General features: G+C 44.1%; 1 protein-coding gene and 1 long non-coding RNA gene across 3 annotated transcripts; one reads left to right on the forward strand and one right to left on the reverse strand.

The window, feature by feature from the left end:
* Positions 1 to 1,945: 1,945 nt before the first annotated feature.
* Positions 1,946 to 19,417, forward strand: LOC123403591 (inositol phosphorylceramide glucuronosyltransferase 1-like). Of its 2 annotated transcripts, XR_006611500.1 has the most exons (11): positions 1,946 to 2,400; positions 14,759 to 14,879; positions 15,039 to 15,224; positions 15,954 to 16,102; positions 17,209 to 17,316; positions 17,410 to 17,547; positions 17,640 to 17,780; positions 18,224 to 18,503; positions 18,586 to 18,709; positions 18,998 to 19,208; positions 19,252 to 19,417. XR_006611500.1 is itself a non-coding variant. In XM_045097515.1 (10 exons), the coding sequence occupies exons 1-10, from the start codon at positions 2,146 to 2,148 to the stop codon at positions 19,098 to 19,100; spliced, it is 1,605 nt and encodes a 534-aa protein (XP_044953450.1). In that variant the 5' UTR covers positions 1,946 to 2,145; the 3' UTR covers positions 19,101 to 19,417. The 2 variants fall into 2 exon arrangements, 1 of the variants encoding a protein (XP_044953450.1); XM_045097515.1 differs by having other exon boundaries at positions 18,998 to 19,417.
* LOC123403593 lies at positions 2,415 to 4,761 on the reverse strand. Its single transcript, XR_006611501.1, has 4 exons — positions 4,744 to 4,761; positions 4,285 to 4,631; positions 4,102 to 4,176; positions 2,415 to 3,383 (listed from the first exon to the last, which is right to left on the reverse strand). It is a non-coding gene; the product is annotated as an uncharacterized LOC123403593 (long non-coding RNA).
* Positions 19,418 to 19,759: the final 342 nt, after the last annotated feature.

Below are 19,759 nucleotides of genomic sequence, written 5' to 3' on the forward strand. Positions count from 1 at the left end.
CACTCTAGCAACCCATCATCTACTTACTACTTCCCAATGCCTTCCTCTAGGCCTAAACAATGGTGAAGTGTTATGTAGTCGACGTTCACATAACACCACTAGAGGAAAAACAACATACAACATATCAAAATACCGAACGAATACCAAATTCACATGACTATTATTAGCATGACTTATCCCATGTCCTCAGGAACAAAAGTAACTACTCACAAAGCATAATCATATTCATGATCAGAGAGGTAATGAGTAGCATCAAGGATCTGAACATAAACTCTTCCACCAAATAATCCAACTAGCATCAACTACAAAGAGTAATCAACACTACTAGCAACCTTACAAGTACCAATCGGAGTTGCGAGACGGAGATTGGTTACAAGTGATGAACTAGGGTTTGGAGATGAGATGGTGCTGATGAAGATGTTGATGGTGACGAGTCCCCTTCGATGAGAGGAGTGTTGGTGATGACGATGGCGACGATTTCCCCCTCCGGGAGGGAAGTTTCCCCGACAGGATCGTCCTGCCGGAGCTCTAGATTGGTTCTGCTCAAGTTCCGCCTCGTGGCGGCGGCGAAACCACGAAGAATCTCCTCTCTGATTTTTTCCTGGACGAAACCCTCCATATAGCAAAAGAGGGGGCGAGTGGGCGAGTGGGCTGCCCACAAGCCCCCATGGCGTGGCCTGGGGGGGGGGTGGCCACGCCGTGCAGGCTTGTGGGCACCCCCTGGTGCCCCTCTGGTACTTCTTCGGCCCAGTATTTTTGATAAATTGGGAAAAAATCCCCGTTGATTTTCACGGCGTTTGGAGTTGCGCATAATAGGTATCTCAACTTTGCTCCACTTTTAGGCCAGAATTCCAGTTGCCGATATTCTTCCTCTTCATGTAAATCTTGCAAAATAAGAGAGAAAAGACATAAGAGTTGTACCATGAAGTGAATTAACAGCCAAATTAAAGAAGCGATAAATATCAACATGAGAACATGATGCAAAATGGACGTATCAAGGGCTTCATCACGGCGGGCGCCAGCGCCGGCGCGACAATGCCAGCCGCCGAGGTCATCTGCGGCGGCATGAAGAGGCCGCGCGCAAGGCTGATGCTCGGAGGAGCTCCGACGGAGGTAGAGACGAGGCCAACACTCCCAACGCTAGGGTTTGCGGCGGCGACGACGGCGGTGGAGGGTTCGCGGCTGTAGGATGGGGTGAGGAGGGAGCCGGCGCGCGCGTCCATCGGGTCTGTTCGCCTGCGCCGTCGCGTGCTGGGCGAAGGCGAGCACTCGTGTATGCCACGCGCGGAAGCGGACGCCCCAAATACGCAGCGCGCGATGGCGATTCGGGCCGCGCACCCATCTCTATATGCCGCGCGCGCGGTTATTGCGCGCCCGCTCGAGACACTCTGCCGATTGTGCACGCGCTAAAATGGATAAATTTACAGCGTGGCGCTTGTTTAGCACGGCCGTTGGAGATGCTCTAAGAGGGGGAGATGGTGTGTGGTGCGGGCGGGTCAGCTGCTTATAACTGCCAGGACCCTACCACCAGAGACCTTGGCGGTAGGGTTACACAGGCTACCGCGAGGACCTGCGGCAGTAGGGGAATGAAGACGACGCCTGTCTGTCTGTGCTGACGTGGATTGGTCCCTTATCGCCGGATGCCCTCGCGGTAGGTTATGTAATCCTACCGTCGAGATCCCTGATGATAGAAAAAATGATCAAATGTTTTAAAAATCAAACCGAGGTTAGATCGGTCTAAAATTGATGAAAAGAGTCAAAAGAGGAAATTATGCCTCCTGCCGAACTTATTCCGTGTTTGTGCAGAGAAGCAGAACATGTGCCGTGCCGGTGCGCAGCCGGCCGACCTTTCCAGCTCGGCTTCATGTTCCATCTCTCAAGCCACATCGCAGCCAACGAGATCCACCTGTAGGCGCACGCGCTCGCAGAGTTTGTAGCCATCGCCGTTCGACTAGGACTTGAACGGAAAGGCCAACGTAAATTCCAAACTCCACACTCTCTTTGACGGAAAGGAAAACGGGCCAACAGACGTGGCGCTGCGGGAAACCGCCGTTGCTCCTTCCGCCGCTTCCTCGGCCCTTCGCCGCGCTTCCCCCCCTTCACCGCCTCTCTCTCTCCTCCCCGCGGGAACCGACCCGGCTCGCGATGCGGTGGGCGCCGCCCAAGCTGGGGCTCTGGGCCACCCTCCTCGCCACGATGGCCCTGCTGGCCGTCGGCGGCGGAGGCGGAGTGGCGGCCGCGGCGGGGGCGGAGGAGGCGTACGTGACGCTGCTCTACGGAGACGAGTTCGTCCTGGGCGTGCGCGTCCTCGGGAAGTCCATCCGCGACATGGGCACCCGCCGGGACCTCGTCGTGCTCGTCTCGGACGGCGTCTCCGACTACTCTAGGAAGCTCCTCGAGGTATGCGCGCACATCTGTACTTCAGTGTTCAGTCGACAAATCAGCGGAATTGGTACTATGAGCTTGGTCGTTAGTTTAATGTTGAACCGCAGAATTTGGCATTAAAATGAATCACGTACAAGCTGGAAGATGGAGCTCGCAGCTTATGTTTCTAGTTTGAACTTAGCCTCGTCTCTCTCTAGTACTTCAGAGTTCTTTACCATGACTAGTTAGCATTCACGTGCAACGCACGACTAACCGAATAATTTATAAATTGCTTTTTATATTAAAATTTTAGCAATGCCTCTACTTTAATCCTCAATCGAAACAACTACTCGTATTTTGTAATGCCACAGTTCTAAAAATTGTGTTATCAAAATTTCAGATTTGAATTGTGTTCTCAAACATATCATAACCACTTCATTGACCTAAAACAGTCTAAACCCCACAAAGTAAGTGTGAAGAGACACATGGTATGAACACTCTCTTATAGATTATTCATTATAAAGATGGCAAGGTCTCAGAATTTAATATTTGTTCTTCAAGAAAGTCTAGGAAGCAACACAAAAGTAATGAGAGAAAATAATAACACATCAAAATAAGTGTGAATAAATGTGAATATAAAGGATCATATGTGTGAGAATGCATCTACAAGAACAAACGCATCAACACAAATACTATACAACATTTACATAAAATTGAGAACTCAGATACGCAAGAAACTATGAAATTTTGAATCCACCATCCTCCTTTCTCAGTGGATAGGCAAAGCGAGTGTACCACCAGAGCGGCATAAATAAAGCCATAACAAATTAGTACTTCCTTATCTCTCCCTGTATTATTATAAACAAACAAAAATCAGACAACAAATAAGATGGTACAATTTAAGTGAACATGTGAGATAGTACATAATGCTCAGGGTAAGAAATATAAGACCGGACTACAGACCCCCAATATGATGGTATGGGAATGTCTACACACTCCAGCATTCTCAAATCTAGGCCCTGCAAAAGTTTCAAACCCCATTGTTTAGATGAAACTGTAACTGGCCATCTCCAATATGAAGATTGTATAATCCTCTTCAAAATAAGGCACTTATGGTTGGTAATCTGAAACCTAGAAGAGTATCATTAATTGGGTTCGCAAATAATCTTTTGCTTTGATAGTCCAGGTAAAATAGGCATGTGTCTCAAGATTGCAGTATATATACAAGTATACTTTTGTTCCTTTTCCAGCAGCATTTTGATTGTCCCTCACATGTCTATGCTAAAACAAGGCTATGCTTACAAATATTCAGTGCTTATACAACCAAATCCTAAAATCATAAGGAAGACACTTGTAATTTGCAATTAAATGGATTGATGAACATATTTATCTTTCACAACTCGCTCACAGGTAGCTTGGCCAGTAGCAAATAATATAGATTTTGAAGTACTATGGTAGATTAACTCTTGCGTGCAAACATTCAGTGCCAGCTAGGATGAAGTGTGAATTGGCAGTGTCTGTTGAGGACACCAGAGGATTGTACTCTAGGAAAAGGTTCAGAAAAACTTTAAACACTTCAGCTCACTTCCTCAATGGCAGCCAATGAACTATAGAGCATACTCAGTGCAATCTCTTTCCATCCTACCGATCAGCATGTACCCAGTTCTCCATACAAGTGACCGACTCCTCAAAAAATATATAAAATCAATGACAAATTGATAGAGAAAAACGAATCACCTGGTGCCCTTCCCTTCCCTGCAGCAAAAGACCACTTCTTCCCCAACATGGAAATCTCAAGGCCCCTTCCACCACCTGTAAAAAAAACAATATTCGAAGTTAGCATCACATTATCAGACACGTGCTACAGAGATGCCGGTGGCACACCAAGGCTGATGCAGGTTGGGTCAAAGTCATACTCACACATGTGTTCATTGCAAAATCATTGATCTGGATCCTTATTGAAATACAACAAAGAATCCATGTAAGAAGAAACCTGAAAACCAGAGTAATGCACACAACCAGTGGCGAATCCAAGGGGGGGGGGGTGCTTCAACAGGCTTAAGCTGCCCCTCCAAAAATTAGAAAACAAAAATTGCTAGTATTAATCATAAAAAAACATTATCTAAACTAAAAAACTAATAGTTAATGTTTTTTTCTTCACATTGTTAACATTGAGCCCTCCCTTTATTTTCTGTCAAGATTCGCCACTGCACACAACCAATCAGCTAGCTTGCCCTTTTGCATGGCTAACAACTTGAAAATCTTGCCTACAGATATAACAAGAAAATAAATCTATTACACATGATTTTGAAAAATCTTCTAACCGGTTAAACTTAAATGTCAAACGTATATGGAAATATAAGAAGCTCAGGCTCATACCTTTCTTTATCCTTGAACACATACTAATGATTAGCCTAGGTGCCAAAATCTTAATTATTTGAAAATAGTTCAGCACTTTGTGTGGCACTTGATTTTATCAGCAGGTGCTATCACATAAACCTGCATCGTGTTGGCAAATTATTCAGGACAAAGCATGGAAGAAATCACATGAAGTCTATAAAACTATTATCCCATCTACTAACAAAAAGTTGCTGGAATAAATTGTATCAACAATAATACTGTACAATTGATTCTGAATATAAACAAACAACAGAAGAATTGATTCAAAGGGAATTGATTCAAGCACGTGCGGCAGCCAAGTCATCCTAGCCTGCGATAGAAAAAGTACTACACAATAATAATTGGACTACTAAATAAGGCTAGAAGCAAGATGAACCCCAGCAAAATAAAAATGCCAAGTCTTACATCTTGAATCATCAGTGCGGCTGCGCTCCATTGCAAGGTCAAATGAGCTTTGCAGGACAAATGCAAGCCGATCACATGCAGTTTCAGTAAGAGGAGCAAGCCATGATCGTGCAGCCGCGCGTGCTATCTCAGCAACTGCCTCAGTCATCCCACTGCTTCCACCTCTTCCAGCATGGGCAAGTAATATGTTCGCAATACCCACGCTAATCAGCCGCTCGCACGCGTTTACCAGGAGCACCAGACTCGATTTGTGAGGGGAACGAAGGGGGGGAACCCTAGAAGAGGTGAAGCGCGTCACGCACCTGGAAGCGGTAGCGGGGATCGAGGGCGGTGGGGTTGTGGACCATCTGGAGGACAAGGGGGCGGCTGGTGCCCATCTCGACCTCCCGGACGTTGAAGCGGAAGCCGAGGAGCGCCTCCAGGAGCGAGCTCTTGCAGTCCGACTGGCCCCCTATCGCCACTATCTCCGGAATCGGGAGCTTCTCCCCGAACGCCACGGCCGCCGCCTGCAGCCGGTTGTAGGCCTCGAACCGGGCCTTGGTGTCCGCCGCCGCCGCCGCGGCCGAGGCCGAATCCGTCACGGCTCGGCGGGCGGACGGGGACGGGGTGGCGCGTCGAGCGGGGGAGGAGGCACGGCCCGCCGAGCGTGGGGAGCGGGGCTGAGCGGGGGGAGCGGGGGCGAGCGGGGCGAGCGGGGGGAGCTGGGCGAGCAGGGGACGCACGGCGCGGCGAGCGGGGCGAGCGGGGGGGAGCTGGGGCGAGCGCGGCGAGCAGGGGAGGCGCGGCGCGGCGAGCGGACCGAGCATACAGGGGACCGCGCGGAGGACGGGAAGGGGGGGGGGGCGGGGAAGAGGAGGGGGAGGGGGCATGCCAATCTCCAATGTCAACGTCGCCCGTGATCTGGTGGCTGGATGGTCCCGTGATTACAGGGGACGTTGCTGGGCATGTTCTCCTCTTTTTTTTTCTTGCGTGATTGGAAGTTTCGTTGGTGGAGTATGTTCAGCCAATTGTAATTGCTAAGTACACCCAGCAGACGGTGGATTAACGAGAGCTGTTAGATTAAGATCTGTGGGATTAATCGTGGGGTGCTGATTGGTTGTTTTTTTTGTGGGGCGTTTGATGGGGTGTCTGTAGTGTAATTCTTGTTGGATTGTTTAATAGTAGTATAGATGTAGAATCTGCAGTAATGTGTTGTCAGGACCCAAAGCATTCTAAGCAAGAACAGGGGACTGATCACAGCAAAACGGTAGCAAATTTCGGAGTTTGAGCTAGGGTTTATGTTATCATAAAAGGGGAAAGTGGTGTAGCACGCCACTGGCGGCTAGGGTAGACACCCGAGTCTCAATTACATGCCTCCACCGAGAGGGCTGGGCAGGCTTATAAAGCCATTGAAGGTAAAAGCGAAGCAAAAGCAGAGGAGCCACATGCTCGTGCTGTATAGCTAGAAGAGGCTCATCAGCCGTCGGATGAATGGTCAACGGCTAGTGGCAGGGACCGTTATGCATGCACGTAGGCCGTTGGATGGATGATGAAGGCACCAGATCAGAAGGGTGGACTCTGCATCCTGACAATACCCCCTGAAGAAGACACAGCTTGCCCTCAAGCTTGAAATGATGGAAAAACCTTTTGGATGGACGCCGAATCTTCCCACGTCGCTGCTTCTGGTGGTAGATTCACCCACTTGACCAGCCACCTTACCACTGGGATGCTGATATTGCCTTGAGGCCTGGGGATCAACTTCCTCTCTAGCATTGCTTCTGGTTCCATTTTGATGCAGCCATCCGAATCAACCAGAGGCAGATGTTTTGAAGGAACCACCTGGGGCCCAGATGCTGGCTCACATGGAAAGTGTCATGCATTTGACACCCTTCAGGCAACAGCAACTGATAGGCCACTTGGCCAACTTTCTTTAGAATTCTGAAAGGACCATAGAAACTGGAGTGGAGCTTCAGATGTTTGTGCAAGCTCAGGGAAGTGTGCCTGTAAGGCTGAAGCTTCAAGTACACCATGTCACCCACCTCAAAAGTTCTTTCCCGTCTCTTTTTGTCTGCATAATGTTTCATCCTGGACTGGGCTTTTAACAGATTTTGCTTGATCACCTCCAAAGCTAGCTCTTTGTTCTGAAGCAGATCTTCAGTGTCATCTGAAATGGAATCAGGAAGGGCAGACTCTGCTATCATAGGTGGAGGAAAACCATATAGTGCTTGGAAGGGTGTCATGTTGAGTGCTGTATGGAAACTGGTATTGTACCACCACTCAGCCAAATCCAACCACCCATGCCACTTCTTAGGTTGCCTGAAACACATGCATCTCAGGTAGTTCTCCAAGCATTGGTTAACTCGCTCAGTTTGACCATCTGTTTGGGGGTGATACCTGGTGCACATGTGGAGTTTGATATTGAGGGACTTGAACAACTGCTGCCACAGGTTGCTTGTGAAGATCCTATCCATGTCTGTAAAAATCACCAATGGCATCCCATGCAGCTTAAAGACTGTGTCAGAGAATGCTCTAGCCACAGACTGAACAATAATGGGGTGTTGCATTGCTATGAAGTGTGCATACTTAGTGAATCTGTCCATTACTACCAGTATCACATTCCTATTCTCAGACATAGGTAGGCCCTCCACAAAGTCCATACTGATATGGGCCCATGCAAAATCCGGCACTGACAGGGGTTCCAACAGCCCTGGGTAGGGAGTATGTTCAGACTTATTGAGTTGGCACACTGGGCATTGTTTGATGAATTCACTAACTGCTTGCTTCATGCCAGGCCAGTGAAATATCAGCTTAGTTCTTTGATAAGTTGCTCTTTCCCCAGAATGACCTCCCAACTCAAAAGTATGAAATGTTTTGAGGATATCCAGTTTTAAAGCAGTGGTCTTTCCAATCACAATCTTGTTGTGAAACCTGAGGATTCCATTCTTGAATGTGTAAGAGGAGTCAACATTTTTGCTCACAGCACATTCAACAATTAGATCTTGCACTTTCTGGTCATTTTGGTAACTTTTCACCACCTCTGTGACCCAAACAGGAGTTGAGGCACTAGCAGTCAGAGCAGAGACCATATACTTCACTCTGGAGAGAGCATCAGCAACTTTGTTTTCCTTTCCTTCTTGTACTCAATTGTGAAATTGTACCCCAACAGCTTCAGCAACAGTTTATGCTGAACCCCTTCAGTTAACTTCTGTCTTGTATGTATTTCAAGCTTTCTTGATCAGTTCTAATCACCAAAGATGTAGCAGGAAAGTAATGCTTCCACTTCTTCACAGCTTCAATAATAGCCAGGGCTTCCTTATCATAAGTGGATAAAGTAGCTGCTTTAGGTCCAATTGCTTTGCTGTAATAGGACAGGAGCCTGCCTTCTTGCATTAGAACAGCTCCCAGACCATAATCACAAGCATCAGCTTCTAGAATAAAAGGTTTTGTGAAATCAGGCAGGGCTAGAACAGGAGCATTTGTTAGCTTGTTCTTGAGATTCTCAAAGGTCAGCTGCTGATTGTTGGACCATATAAAGGAGTCCTTCTTTAAGCTATCAAATAGGGGTCTGCAGATTATTCCATATCCCTGAATGAACCTCCTATAGTAGTCACTTAATCCCAAGAAACTTCTTAGTTCAGTAACATTAGTAGGTGCTGGCCAATTTCTGATAGCAGCCACTTTAGTTGGGTCAGTAGCTACTCCCTCTTGTTCAATCACATGTCCCAGATATTCCACCTCAGGTTGTCCAAATGAGCACTTGTCCAACCTAGCAAATAACTTGTTGTCAGCTAATATGCCCAAAACTTGAGTAAGATGCTCTTTGTGGTCTTCCAAGGATATGCTGAACACTAGGATATCATCAAAAAATACCACAACACACTCCAAGTGACCAAGAAATTCATGAGAGCTTGAAAGGAAGGGGGTCCATTACACAGCCCAAATGACATAACCAAATACTCATAATGGCCCATGTGAGTTGAAAATGCAGTTTTATGAATATCTTCTTCAGCCATCCTGATTTGATGATAGCCATTTCTCAAGTCAATCTTGGAGAATATTTTAGCTCCCTTCAGCTGATCCAGCAAATCCTCAATGACTGATATAGGATGTTTATTTTTTATGGTGTTCTTGTTGAGTTTTCTATAATCAGTGCATAGCCTCCAAGTGCCATCTTTCTTCTTTACCAACAAAGCAGGGGAGGAGAAAGGGCTAGTGCTTGGTCTGATTACTCCTGATTTTAACATTTCCACTATAATTTTCTCCAGTGCTTTCTTCTGGTGATGTGGTAATCTGCAGGGCCATTGATTGACCACATGGTTTTCATCCACCAGGGGAATTATGTGATCACATGGTCTGGCAGGAGGTAGAGCAGTAGGTTGAGCAAACACCTTGTCAAACTTTTGTATCACTTGTTGAAGTTCAGAGGGCAAGTCTGGGTTGCCCACTACTTCCATGGAACAAGAAGCAGTTAGCAGGAAGAAACCACATACAGCTTGGTCCATCAATGTGTCAGCACTAGCCTTAGCTTCAACAGGGTGTCCTCTTGGCACTGTTTCATCCACAAAGGTTATCAGTTTTCCTTGGGATGACTAATCTTCATTTCCATTTTTACAAAATCTAACTAAATTGGGCTATACTTTCTCAACCAATCCACCTTAAAAATCATATCATAACCCTTAAGCTTCAGAACTCTGAAACTGTCTGTGAAACTGTGGCCCTGAATTTCATAAAGACAGTTGAAAGAAGAAAATTCATTCCATAAAATGCCTCCACTTGCCACAACCACTTTTACCTTAGGAGTAGGGACTGGAGCCACAGGTAACTTAGCTGCCATGTCAAGAGATACAAATGTTGATGTACTCCCACTGTCCACCAAGGTTGTGGCTATCACGGATCCAATTTTGACAGAAAGAATGAAAGTGTTTTTGGCAACACCAATGTTCAAAGCAGCATGTAGTGACACCTGGAGCACAGTATCATCAGTAAAAGGGTCAGTCTGCTCCAGCTCAGGATCATCAGCATCAGTGACATAAATGATTTCAGGTTCATTTTCCCCTTTAGCTTGTAAAGCTTGGATTTGAGCTTTTTGGCTCATTTTGCAGACCTGTCTGTGACCAGGTACCCAGGGCTCCCTGCACTTATAGCACACTTGATTTTGTTTGGCCTGTTGTATGATAGCATTCTTGTTCTGTACTGGACCACTAGGACTCAACTTAGCTTGCTCAAACACTACCTGTCTCTTGGGTTGAGGATTGTAAGGCTTAGTGGTCACTGGTGCAGTAACCTTTTCCATTCTTCTGGCATACCAAACTGCAGTCTGCATATCCTTAGGTTTGAGACACTCCACATGTCCTCTAATGTAAGGGCTTAGCCCAGACAGAAAGCTGGTCACATAGTAATTGTTGGGAATAGCAGGATTTTCTCTCATGTTGTTAACCAGTAGTTCAAATTGTTCCACATACACAGCCACAGTAGATGTTTGGGTTACTGCATGGAATGAGTTCACAATGTCACATACAGAATCCAAGGAGAATCTTTCAGATATAAATGAACAGAATCTATGCCAAGGAACATTCTGTGGGGAGTATCCAGTTCCTCTCCACCACTGTACTGCTGGACCCTGCAAATAAGATACTGCTAGTTCAGTTCTGTGTTCCAGTGGGGTTCTAGCTGCTGCAAAGTATTGCTCCAAGTTCTGAATCCAAGACTCTGGGTCAATCCCACTAAACTCTGAAATGTTCAGTTTTGCTGGCTTCACCGTAAGCACACTTCTTCTGTTCTCATAGGGAGAGGTTGGTCTGCCTCTTTTATCTCCACCATCAGGCCATTCTTCTTGAGCCACATTCTCCACCATAGGTTGCTGATGCTGCTGGGCTAACAGTGGTGCTTGTTGAGGAGCAATGTTCTTGGCAGTACCAAAATTGGGGTGTCTGTAAGGGGCCTTTGGTGTACCATCCAAGTTCAATTCTTTGCCCTCCACATCTCGCAAAACTGTTGTCCCCACCACCTGTTGCGCCTCTTTTTCAGGCATGCCCGCCGAAGGAGGTGTGCCAGCATGGAGCTGCTTCGGTCGACCCGGTTGCATCACTGGGCACTGGGTCTGGTGTTGCTTCGGTTGCACGCTGCCCTGTGCTGAGTGCTCATCCAGCACTTCCTCTTGCTCCGGATCAATCAACAAAAGCTTGAAACTTTCTTGGATCTTGTCGAAATTCTTTTGCATGGTGACAAAGTTTCGGGTTACCAGTGTTTGGAAGTCCTTGAACTCCTTCCTGTCTTCTTCTCGGTAACGCTGTAAGGTCTTCATGTCGAGTTCCAGAAACTGCAGCTGCAGCCCCGCTGTATCGCCTGAATCCACGGGGTTTGACATGCCAGCACCTGGATCTGGACAGACTGAAGTAACAGGGTGGGAAGGGAGGGAATTGAGAGTCACCTTGTCTGATCAACCACTGCCACAAGACACCGGCAGACGCAGCCGCAGGATGTTCTTCCCAGCAAGCTCGACCACTCCGGCTGTCTCCACGAGCACCGCCGCCCAACTGCAGGATCCACGCCTCCACCAAGAACCGATTGGCTCTAGATACCAATTGTCAGGACCCAAAGCATTCTAAGCAAGAACATGGGACTGATCACAACAAAACCGTAGCAAATCTGGGAGTTTGAGCTAGGGTTTATATTATCATAAAAGGGGAAAGTGGTGTAGCACGCCACCAGCGGCTAGGGTAGACACCCGAGTCTCAGTTACATGCCTCCACCGAGAGGGCTGGGCAGGTTTATAAAGCCATTGAAGGTAAAAGCAAAGCAAAAGCAGAGAAGCCATATGCTTGTGCTGTAAAGCTAGAAGAGGCTCATCAGCCGTCGGATGAATGATCAACGGTTAGTGGCAGGGACCGTTATGCATGCACGTAGGCCGTTGGATGGATGATGAAGGCACCAGATCAGAAGGGTGGACTCTACATCCTGACATGTGTAATTGGTGCAGAAAGCTCATGGATAGAAATACAACCCATCTCGATTTTTGTTGCATTTTAGAAGTGCTTGCTTTGGCACTAACTGCCGAGTGCATCTATCTTTTCCTGCAATATGTATGGTGCCGTGTGAAGATGATGTGTTAGGGCTGGGAACAAACCCTGTGAACTGTGACTGCTCTGTATTGGTGTAGTCAGTATGCTGAAGAAACAAACTCGTGTTAATGAAGAAAAGTAAATATTTGACACATTTAGTAATTAGTAGGTCTAAGGAAATCTGTAAAAAGGGGATATGGTTCTATTTGTGTCAATCCCAGGATAAACGTAGCAGTTATTAGTACCACTATTTAAAGGGACGACTATGATGGTACAAAGTCATCCACTCTGAGAGCCTTTATGGGATTTTAGGTTCATTACTTCATTTGGTAGATTGTGGCTGTGATGGCATTTTCATTTATACGTAATCCAATCTTTGACTACACTAAGATTAAGGAGAAAGTATGTGTTATCATAATAAATATTTAAGCAGATCCCCGTCTGATTTGCTTTAAATCATATTCCCCGCCCACACAGTTTCTGCACTTTGTGATCAGGGCCTTAAATTCACCTGCAACTATGGAATGCCCTTTAATGTTATAATGAGGAGGCCTAGGGCATCTCCAAGGGAAGTCACCTAAAATGGGTCACCAAATGTCGGCGGACAGCCCAGCCATCCAATCGTGTTCATCAAATCCGGACTGTGGGCTATGACTGACAGTGGGCCAGGCGTACTGAGAGGAAAAAGAGATGACTAGGACACGGGGACATGTGGTCCAACTGACAGTGGGCCAGGCGGATGTCCGGACTGCCCCAAAGCCCCCTTCGATTTGGTGCCAGTTTGTAGTATTTCGGACATCCGGAACACGCTCTGGGCCGATTTGGTGACCCGCGTTGGATGGTGAAAAGTGTCCGTGCCGTCCAGTCTGGACAATTTGGTGACCCGCACTGGAGTTGCCCTTAGAGTTTGAGAGGTTGCAAGGATAAGACACAGGAGGACGGGGCTGTACTCTACACTTTGGTGCGTGGTCAGCTGCTGTGAATGGTGGCAGGGAATATACAGAGAAACTAGGGGGGTACACTAATGCTATAGGAAGAGACTAGTCATTCTTGTTCTTGTCTAAGACTCGGGTTGTGCAACACTTGATACTTTATTGGTACTCTCCTTTGGTAATTTGGGGAGAATTCTAGAATCACTACATCCCTCCTCTCTCTTCTTTGCTATCTCTCCCTATAATAATAAAGCGCGGAGCGCTTCTGTCATCCGTCGCGGTCATTTTGCCAAAACACCCCTCGCTTTTCCTGTATTCAACCCGCAGTCCGTTTTTGAGTCAAAAAACGAATCGTTTTTTGCATTTTTCAGAAACCCCCCTGATGTTTCAGGTAATCAACCCGCAGTCCGGATTTAAGTCAGAAAACGAATCGTTTTTTTGCATTTTTCCGAAAACCCCCTGATGTTTCAGGTAATCAACCCGCCCTCCGTATTTTAACAAAAAAAACCCTAACTTTTCCGTTAATCAATCCACATTTTATCTAAAACAAAATTATCCATATCTTTTAAACCATAACTCCGATTTTAACATGTTATATATGAAATTTGATTAAAAAATGTGTAGAATCTAAATAGGATGATATTTTTAGCTGTTGAATACTTCTTAAATATTATTTTTGGTGCAAACTTAATCTGTAGTTCACGATTCTTTTTTCTCTCTTTCCGGCGACGATACGAATTGCAGTAAACATCCATTAAATTAAAACCAAATTGAGAGGAAAGAAAACATCGTTAACAACACATGCACACCTTTGGAAAACCTCGTGGGGAGAAACAACATATTTCTCATCTTATTCCGAATGACTGTATATTCAAACGCGTTTTCATTGTGTGAGCACTAAAGCCATCGTGGGCAACACAAATGTGATGCCATGTGAAAATATATTGCGTTCAGAGCGTGTGTTATTTTCTCTTCCGTTGCAACGCACGGGCTCTTTTGCTAGTACATATAAACCATATACATGGGCCTCATGGGCCTAGCTCTAACACACACAGTTGATCACTTACCTCTTATCACACCAAAGATTCAATAGTCCTCCCCTTATTAGCCTTAACCCCGATAGAGACCTCATGATCATATCATCTGACTCAAGCATACATCAGTAGCTCATTACTCCACTTCATCTGTTTACAGGGACACTGCTGATTGTTTCTTGCTCCTCCAGGATACGAGATTTCCACCAACAAAACACAAAAATTATGTTTAATAACACGCATGCACACACACGCAATATCTGAGTTTACATCATAACATTGGTTAGCGATTCATGATATGTATAAAAATTCATAAAATACTGAGAGATTGTACCTCAATACTGTATCATTAGAGCTTTACGTGCCCAAAACCTCCACGACCATCCACTGACCGGAAACGGGTCCTAAGTGAGATACGATGTGGACCCTGCTACAGTTATTCACTTTGGAATTTGACATGATATTTGGAGGCAACTTCACACAGCAGACCAAAGAGACCCAGTATTATCTTTATTTTTGTGACATCGATTTTTTTCAACTTCTGTCGCAGAGTAGTACCCATTTCATTTTTTATGAATGACAGGCTGACGGTTTTATAGTGAAGCATATAACGTTGCTGGCTAATCCTAATCAAGTGAGGCCAACAAGGTTTTGGGGTGTGTATACCAAATTGAAAATATTCAACATGACTACCTACAGAAAAGGTATGGTTGGATAACACTTTCTCTACTCTTTCATGATTAATTTTATTTTTGTTTCATATATTTTTGGTTTAATTAATATATGCTATTCTGATTAAATTTTACTTTGTTATTTTTTATTATTGTGACAGAACATGTTTCTCATAGTTTACTGTTTTCCAGTTGTTTATCTTGATGCAGACACAGTTGTGGTGAAAAGTATCGAGGATCTTTTCAACTGTGGAAAGTTCTGTGCAAACTTGAAACATTCTGAGAGAATGAATTCTGGAGTAATGGTTGTTGAGCCATCTGAAACTCTTTTCAAGGATATGATGAACAAAGTTGACAGCTTACCTTCTTACACGGGAGGTAAGTGCATTACCATACTTATCGTGCATGTTTTTCTTGCTATTTTGTTTCCCTTTTTCTTTTCTAGGCTTGAGTAACTCATTGGTCTATATTCCTCAAACTAAAAATGACCCTGCACCTTCTGTCCTTCGGCACATGGTATGTCAATGAAAACAGTAGTCCTTGAGTAATCGAGGTGAACAATATGAAGAAAGTGCTTTTGCTACTCAATATTTGAATTACTTGCTAAGAGATTTCTGCATACTCTGGGAACCTCTTTTCCCTTAATCACGTGATGGTTGGAGCTTTCAGTCAATTTAGAGGAACTGTTGATGCTGCATATGTACATACTAGAACATCAAGGCGTGCATTGCCGCGCCCGTCCATCTTAATAAGGGTCCCAGAGGAAAAGGAATGTAAGGTAGACAAACCATACGGTGGGCTAGAATGAAGTCCCAGTTAACTATTGACCCAATTGATGAGGGAGCGCGCAACTCATCCCCCGGAGCAGCGGCCCGGGCACGTCGGGCCAAAAGATAAAATGATCCTGTGCGTAACCAATCTGATGCATTCATACGTGAGATCCGATGGTTGAGAACGTCAAATCGCTGTGGATGGCTGTAGCTAGCTCTGTTATACTGTTTTGTAATGTCAAATGTGTTTGTCGTTGTCCTTTCTGTTCTACCCCTATCATTTTTTCATGTTTTATATCTTTTAACACTGAATTAGTATGTTGATTTCATCATGCAGGAGATCAAGGTTTTCTCAATTCGTATTATGCTGATTTTGCCAATTCCCGCGTATATAATCCCAATAAACCTTTAACGCCTGAACCTGAGACTCAACGCCTTTCCACATTGTACAATGCTGATGTTGGTCTTTACATGCTTGCGAATAAGGTTATACTCTATGCACTCACATGTTGATCAATTGTTTTTTGCATTCTCTGATACTGATGGTGTTGTTACTACCCTTCCCCGGACCCCGAGCAAGCGGGAGCTACGTGCACCGGGCTGCCCCCTTGCTATTACATTTTCTTAGTCAGCATGACATTAGGAACCCTGTATACTCAATCCATCATTCAAGTTTTTTCTCTTCTTGTGTTACCAGTGAAAATAAAATCTCCTAGAATTCTAGTAATACATATTTTATCCTATAGTATGTATATATTTGAATATGTTACATTGAAAAGTTTTTTATTCACCAAGCATTTGATGTTTTGTTTGAAGCTTTCTATCGTATCTTATTTGAACTTTCTATTATACTTGACTAGAGTTATTGGAATTATTATTTTCACTAAACATTATAATTAGATAATTTTCCACTCCTTGAATGGAATGTTGCGTTAAAACAGAAAACAGAAGACTTTGTTTCAAGCTCTCTTGATGTAGAGTTTTGTCTGATTCCTTGAAAACTAGCTCTTTTTACCATATCTTCTGCCGGTTCTCCCTTTCAAATTCAACTTGACCTGGGTTCGAATCCTCACTTCCTCTATGTATATGCCAAGGGTTTTCTTCCCCTTCAGCCTTCATTTTATTTGTCTTCGGAAAATTCAACTTAACCTAAAACTGATCGAACCAATTTCTGACTTGGTTCGAAGGAAAACACTTATTATTTTGGGAAAAACATATGGAACCAAGTTTTGGTTTTCTGTTTTTACGTATAACAGTATGAATTGGAAGCATATCAGCTGTTGACTTTCCAAATCCCGGCCCTTTCCTATGGATCTGCCAAATAGCAGTAACTGGCTTCCTGGCAGCGGTTCTTCCATCCCTGTTTTTGAGATAGCATTGTCTTATGTTTCTGTAGAGCTTGATTGATGTACAAATGTGGCATTAGTGCTCGAAGCACCAATGTTTCAAATTTTGACACAAACTTTTCAATATCGTACTAACACTATCACGAGATTTAGGACACAATTTTTTTTACGTGAATTTGTTGTCACATATCATCGACGCGCACCTGTTGATTATATGTGAAACTCACCTTCTTACATTTGCTTCAGTGGATGGTTGATGAGAAAGAACTTAGGGTTATTCACTACACACTTGGACCTCTTAAGCCATGGGACTGGTGGACAGCTTGGCTTGTTAAACCTGTAGCTGTATGGCAGGTAATAAGCTACTTCTCGTGTGGTTCAAAATGAAATATTAAGTAGCAGCTTGATACTATGATACCTATGAACTTGTGTTATTTATGGTTGTAGGATGTTAGGCAAAATCTTGAAGAATCTCTTCCTGGAACTGGTGGAGGGAAAAACCCTCGTGACCAGTTGGTGGTCAAAATTCTCTTCATTCTTCCCTTTTGCATGTTGTTATGTGGTTATTATGGATCATGCTTTCAGGTTAAAGTCCTTTTCTTTCTGAAAATATTTCCCTCAATTTCATAGATATTTGCACTTAAAAGCTGATGCATGTTTTATGTTTTTTATGACAGACTAATAAGGAGCTGTTGTGTATGAGAACTCTGTGTGCTTTTGCTAGACAAGCTCGCTACAAATACAAATCTGAAGAGGCTCTTCCGTCTTATTCAACAGTTGTAGTGGCTTCATCTTCCTTTGGTATATCAAATCAAAAGGTTGGTTCCTTTTCAACTATATAAATGGTGGATTGTAATTCTTGCTACTAAATAAGGACACATTGGTGTCTTGCTAATTGAGTAAAGTTAAAGAATATAAGATGGCCATTATTGTCCTAAGAAAACATTTTTTATCAATGTTCCCTAGCCAGTTTTAAGCAGTAGCCTGTTATGCGCTGTTAGTAAATGGTAGCATGCTCAGCTGTGGCATCAGTATTCCATTCAAACTTCTTGTTTATGATAATAATTTTGTCTATTGAAAACCTGTAGATTCGTATGAATGGCAAGGTCTTGTTTCCTTAAACAGACTATTCAAGTGTTCACATGGTCACACACAGAGGAGCTATCTTTATACCGCTTTCACTATTTCAATTTAGTCCTGACTCTGATCGCACGTACCATATTCATGTCCGTATCTTGATGGCTTCTTAACTCTCTTGCAGTTATCTACCGGAGCACATCTGAAGTTGCCTTCTTATTTTGGTGCAATCGCTGTGGTAGTCTGTTTCATTTGTGCATTGACATCTCTTGCATTTGCCTTCCTTGTTATTCCACGGCAAGTGATGCCATGGACGGGTTTGCTGCTGATGTTCGAGTGGACCTTTGTGACGTTCTTTTTGTTGTTTGGGGGCTACCTTCGTTTTGTATACAATTGGGGAAGTTTTAGTGCAAATCATGCTGGGTATGGCAGTTTGGATTCATCAGAGAATCATACTGGCACAGGTACGCTAGCTTCTAGAAATTTTCTGTCAACGTATAGTTTCTTGTTCAAGCTAAGCTAACAGACGCTCTGGTCTGTTTGCAGGCCATCAGCGGAATATGTCTGATTGTGACACAGCTTCAGCTTTCTATTGGACGGGGATGGCTGCCATCTCTACGATAGCATTATTATCACCAACCGTCCTTGGCATAACTGCCATTTTTGCAAAGTAAGATACTAGGTGGCTTCTTGTCTATATCTATGCTTCATCATTTCAGGGTACGACAAAATAATTTGACTGTAACTTGGAAATTCTTTTAGTCCTCTTCCAACCCGTCAAAACTGTACTCAGTTGTGATTAAAGTCAAAATGTTTTCTGGAAGTTGCTCCTGAGCATGAGATACCTTAATTTGTCACTTCGCCGTATGACTTTTACATGGATAATCGCAAGCTTTCAACCTTGATGTTTTTGCCATGTGTTTGTACTGTCTTAACAAAATTACTTTTCGTTTGGCAGACTTGGGTTGATGGTAGCGGGTGGTGTGGTGCTGGCGTCGTTTATGACATACGCTTCAGAGCATCTAGCTATGTCGGCCTTTGTCAAAGGGTCAAAGAGGTAGATCGAAAATCCCTGAGAGGTAGAAGCAATTTTGTTGTATTATGTGTTCCATGTGCCCATATTGTATCATAAGTCTGTAAACACAATGTTCTACTCCCTCCGTCCCTACATAATTGTAGTTGGGGAGAACTAGTCTAGTTCTCCCCAACTACAATTATTTTGGTACAGAGGAAGTATGATTCATCTTAGTAGAAAAATGCCCAGGAAATTGGGTAGTTGCACTCATGTGCAACTTTAGTTTGACATGTTTTATTTCTTCTTGTAACTCTAGCTGTTGCAGCAAGTAAATAGTCTACACGTGGACATGGAGTTTCTACACACGAGGTCAAATGCATCCCCACAAACAGTAAAATAAAACAAAAAAATACCCTGCCGTTCCTTTTAGGGATTCCAACAGAAACTGCATATGTATGTATTTTAAAGTGTACATTCAGTCATGTTGCTTTGTATGTAGTTAATATTAGGGTTTGTCTTATATTTAGGAACGGTGGGAGTAGTAAATAGATTAAAAAAACTGTTTTTTCGGCAACAAACGTTGTTGAATTGTCTTCCTGCTTGCAAAATTACGTGATAAAATATCATTCGTTGAGGTCTGGGTCAAAATAACAAATCTAGACATGCATGTATGTTACTCCCTCCGTTCCTAAATATAAGACCTTC

The sequence above is a fragment of the Hordeum vulgare genome, chromosome 6H (assembly GCF_904849725.1).
Source record: "Hordeum vulgare subsp. vulgare chromosome 6H, MorexV3_pseudomolecules_assembly, whole genome shotgun sequence".
Lineage (NCBI taxonomy): Eukaryota > Viridiplantae > Streptophyta > Magnoliopsida > Poales > Poaceae > Hordeum > Hordeum vulgare.